We start from the raw sequence: 5,000 nt of genomic DNA, 5'->3' as shown, positions 1-5,000 counted from the left end.
CTTAGGCCACTGGAGAGGAGAGGAGAGGAGAGGAGAGGAGAGGAGAGGAGAGGAGAGGAGAGGAGAGGAGAGGAGAGGAGAGGAGAGGAGGGGAGGGGAGGGGAGGGGAGGGGAGGGGAGAGGAGAGGAGAGGAGAGGAGAGGAGAGGAGAGGAGAGGGTCATGTGGCTTTGATGAGCATGCACCCAATGACTTGCGTGTCTCACTCTTTTAACCACTTAAACTCTACATACTTTGTTGACCGGAGTGCCCCAGGATTCTATACTTTTCTCTCTACACCAAATCTCTTTACTGAAATCAGCTGATCTGCAAGCTACTTTGCTGCTATTTCCACTGAATGTTCAGCCCAGAATGGGCTGAACATCATGTGGTTAAAAAAGAAAGTACGTCTAATCTCTTTTTCTAACACCCCTGCAGCACCTCTCCTCCCCACACCCGTCATGTATATGCATTTAGTTGTACTCAGCCACACACATTATTATAGACATACATTCACAGGATCGGGCTGTCCTCTCCATGCGTCCATGCGTCTGTCCTCTGCATCCTCGCTTCCTCCTGGTCCACAGACTGAGACAGGACACCCTCTCTGGGTCTTATCGCGCTGGGCAAGACCTATAGCCGCTAAACAGAAGTATACCGGAATTTTGAAGTACCGATCCAAGGAAATTACATTGACACAAATCTGTTCACATTCTCCGTGCATGAAATGAGCGTTGTGATTGGTCGGAAAAGATTGTTTCCGGGGGGGAAATACATACGAAATACATAAGTAAGTCCCACACTCAGGTCGTGACCGGGCTTTACTCGTCTGTGAGGAGAAAAAAGTCTGGGAACGATCAGTCTTAGTGAGTCCCCAGACCCAGACAGGACCCTGGGTCTTCTCCTCGGCTGTTAGAAGCTCCGCTGAGGGAAGCAGTTCTTGGCAGGTAATCTCCTCGGTCACACCCACACCGGGCTGGGATTGAGCGCTCGCGGGGAAAGGAATGCGTCGCTCCACTGTCAGAAAGTGTGACCATTGACCGGAATTTCCATGTAATTGGGAGTCTTTTTCTCCCCTCTCCTCCATCACCGCCTAAACTCTCCACCACCCCTCTGCTATGCTACGAATACCCACCCCACGCCCAGACCGTGAGATACCTTTAAAAAATAATCACACCTGTGTGAAGTGATGGGCGCTCTTATCATCGTACATCATCATGCATCATCTCATACTGGCCATTTAGAATGCCTGTTGCCACAAATATACGTCATATTTGGCGGACATTTGACCTAATTTCTCCTTTCATTGTCGATGGCAAATATGAGACGTGTGGGGAGAAGATGACGCACATTTTCCCTTCATTGTCAATGGCATTTTGTGTTTGTGTTGTGGACATTTTGTGGGGACAAAAGCTGTAGGGGCTAGCGCCCCCCCCCCAAATTCATGAGCTTAACCCAATCCAAGCCATCCACGAGATATCTCGATGAAAGCACGAGAAACACGAGTTTGGTTAAAAAATATTTAAAAACATATTATTGGTACCGTTGCTATAGCCTCCACAGGCCTCCCATTGTAGAAACAGCCTACATGATAATCCGCTGTGTTTAGGACCTTAATTACATTTATCCAAGCTCATGTTAAAAAAAAATCACACCCGTGTGAACTGAGTGGTGTAAGGTTTTATATAGCATGATCAGTTGTGGTCTGACGTAATGTCAGACCACAACTGATGTGATTTCACAACTGGCTTTTTTTGTGCAGAGAAAATGACCACGGTTGCTACGGTCATCCAGTTCACCCGGGTGTGATTTAATTACGTCAGAAATTATTTTGAACATAGCAACCATGGTCATTTTTTTATGCACACAAAAGCCAGTTGTAGGAGTGGTTTACACCACTCAAAAAGAAAACATATACCACTTCAGCCCTATACATCATGGCCATTTGAAGATAGCCGATCTACAAGCTCACAATGCATTGCGAAGCTGCGATGCAACGCATTGTGAGCTTGTATAGATCTGCTATTTTCAAAAGATTTGTATACATTTCGAAATCGAGTACTGTTGCAACTCGCGTCCGTTTTACAGAGAAGAGAGCGTTTTAGGGCTATTCATGCTCCAGTTTTAGGTGTTATACGGCGGTTAGTAAAACCAGAGAGATGTGTTGGGTTGAGAGGTGGTGAGTCGCTTACCACCGCGGTGTGTCACCTTATAACCGGAGTACGAAATAGGCCCTTTTGAGGCCCCGGTGACAACCGGGTGGTGTGAGGCTCACCGCCACATATAATCACCCTGTTCCTCTCCCCTCACATGTCCAGCAGTACATCATCTCATCACAAGGTCTGGACACATTCAAGCAGAGCTGCTGACTTTCACGGAAAATACGTATTTTGATTCAATATGAATCCTACCTCCGGGGGAATGTTTCTCCTTACCTCTCTCTCTCTCTCTCTCTCTCTCTCTCTCTCTCTCTCTCTCTCTCTCTCTCTCTCTCTCTCTCTCTCTCTCGTCATGTTGAATTGGTCTTGAGCAACACTGAAAGGCCATTTTCCATTTTGAAAGTCGTTTTCTTCACTTCCTCCTCCTCCTCCTCCTCCTCCTCCTACTTCTTCTTTTTCCATGGCAGAATATTGTCATTCAGCGTTCCTCATGCAGTTTGTCCGCGTTCTGGAGGAGAAGCCTTCAGGTTTTAAAGGGACTTGATCCCCTTTGCCAGACACATTCTCAGAGGATTAGGCGGTGAGCCCCCAAGTAAAGCACCCTTAATCAAATCAAAATAAATAGCCCCCTTCACAATAGGGGAGGAGGACACATCTTCCATTTCTATTTTGCGGGGGGATTTGTCCAAAAGGAGGGGAAAATCACAGTGGAAAAGTGGATTGTGTGTGTGTGTGTGTGTGTGTGTGTGTGTGTGTGTGTGTGTGTGTGTGTGTGTGTGTGTGTGTGTGTGTGTGTGTGTGTGTGTGTGTGTGTGCACGCACGTGCGAGTGCTCGTGCGCGGTTGTATTACTATACTTGTGAGGAAGTATGACCAAAAATTGCAGATATAAACTCACATGGGGTTAGGGTTAAGGATGGCAAAAAACAAATGGCACGAATTGCATTTCTAAAATTGCCGCCCTAAAATGTTGATGTCCTCAGTATTGTGTAGTGTAGTGTAGTAATTCAAACGTGCATGTACATCTGTGCATGTACATAGACATTAGTGTATACAGCATGTATTGGCAGGCCCGGCGCCACAGGGGGTGCCAGAGGGGGCCAGTTGCAAATTCCGCCACCTCAGTTTAAGTTGTGTACTTATTGTTGTACTACCGGTATATAAAAATCAGATGTGTCCCCTCGCCATTTTCAACTGCCCCCTCACTCAGTCATTTCATCCTGGTACTGGTACGTCCTCGTGTATTCAATTTACAATTTACAATTTAGGCATTTAGCAGACGCTCTTAATCCAGAGCGACTTACATTAAGCAAGAACAAAAGCATGGGAATACATCACATATATAAAAAGCATTTATCATGAAACACGCTTAAGCTAAGAACGTAACAGTGGAATATCTATATAATGAAACTATACATATATTCGCGTATACACACGTGTGCACCCGCGCACTTTGTCCGTTGAGTTTCCGTGGTATGGATTGTGTCATTCCACTCCTCCCAGCGAGCGGCAGCTGCAGCAGGAGGATGAGCGCCAGGCTTTGGGAGCCCAAATGGAAGGGGTTTAAGTGGGCCTTAGGAAGGCTTCTGGCATGGTGGCTATGTGTGGCCCTCCGGGGGCAGCGAGGAAGGCATTTACTGCAGATTAAGAAGGCCCTCTCAAGTGTTTCACAAAGTCAGCCTTAAGACCGTCCAATTGTTCCCCTTTGGCCATCATCCAGCGACCTACAGCCGTGAAGAATGTCACGGCGTCATTGAGAATGTCTGGAGGAGAGCGAGGGATATGGCGTTTTGCTTTGTTCCTCACTCGCTGTCCCCTCAACTGTGTGGCTGTCGTGGGAGAAATTGAGAACAAATTGTCCAATCGATCGTCACTCAACGAGACGTCCCCGCTCAGGTGATCGACAGGTCTTGTTGTTGCATTTTGTCTCTGTCAGGTGGAAACCTCACAAGTTCCGAAACTGTTACTTTTCACGATTCAAATTCAGAAGTAGCAACGGTAGCAGATCCTCAAGCGACTAGCGACGCTTTGGTTATGAGCCGCTAACATCCCGGTTTTGATCAAACACCTCAATATGAGAAAGGATTCTAAAAATCCATCTACCATAGAAGTTTATGGCCGCGGCCATCTTGTTTCCGGTCCCGTGCCTGTTTAGTGCTAGCTATAGCAACCCCAAGCTAACCAGATGATAATAACTTTCGAGATCTTTCATAATTAATAATAATCTAATAACTCGTCCAAACTTATCTCTTGACAATCTGTGACTTCGCTCAAACTCACCCAAACTCGCCCTTGGCAGAAAAAGAGTTAATGTGCGCAACTCAGAACAAGTGAATTTGTTCATTTAAATTGGTCTCTTTTGTTTTGCTCTTTCTCCAGGTAACTACCCTCGACCGTCTAACTACGCGGGACCCCAGCGCCGGCTTCAGTGGCCCCGGCGGCATGACCAACAATAACCTGCAGGCCCTGAGCACCAGCACCAGCCCCGTGCACGGGGCCCAGGGGTCCGGAGCACAGGCCATGCCCGTGGGCCGTGGCCCCGGGGGCGGGCAGCAGCCAGAGCCGGCCGTACCCTCCTCCCACCATGGCCCCCAGCTCCCCCGGGATGCCCCAGCCTACGGGGCCAGGCATGGGCCCTCGTTGTATGGCCCCCAGCTCCCCCGGGATGCCCCAGCCTGCGGGGCCAGGCATGGGCCCTCGTTCCCTGGGCGCCAGCAGCAGCAGCAGCAACCGCAAGGCCCAGGAGGCGGCGGCCGCAGCCATGCAGGCTGCTGTCAACTCCACACACGGCAGGTAAAAGAACCCGACCGCTAATGGTGTCTCTACATCTCATCACAACGTTTGTTTCGTGGTGAAACCATCCA

The 5,000-nt window shown here is 48.6% G+C and overlaps 1 protein-coding gene across 1 annotated transcript in view; it reads left to right on the top strand.

Moving 5' to 3' along the window:
• LOC306918992 (AT-rich interactive domain-containing protein 1B-like) overlaps window positions 1-4,832 on the top strand; it is a 16,408-nt gene extending 11,576 nt beyond the window's left edge. The window contains exon 3 of the mRNA XM_079531827.1: window positions 4,516-4,832. Coding sequence (XP_079387953.1) covers window positions 4,516-4,592 — 77 coding nt within the window. The 3' untranslated portion in view covers window positions 4,593-4,832. The remainder of the gene's footprint in view (window positions 1-4,515) is intronic.
• Window positions 4,833-5,000: the final 168 nt, after the last annotated feature.

This window comes from Electrona antarctica (genome assembly GCF_951216825.1).
Source record: "Electrona antarctica genome assembly, contig: scaffold_1008, whole genome shotgun sequence".
Lineage (NCBI taxonomy): Eukaryota > Metazoa > Chordata > Actinopteri > Myctophiformes > Myctophidae > Electrona > Electrona antarctica.
This window is presented reverse-complemented; position numbering and strand designations above follow the sequence as displayed.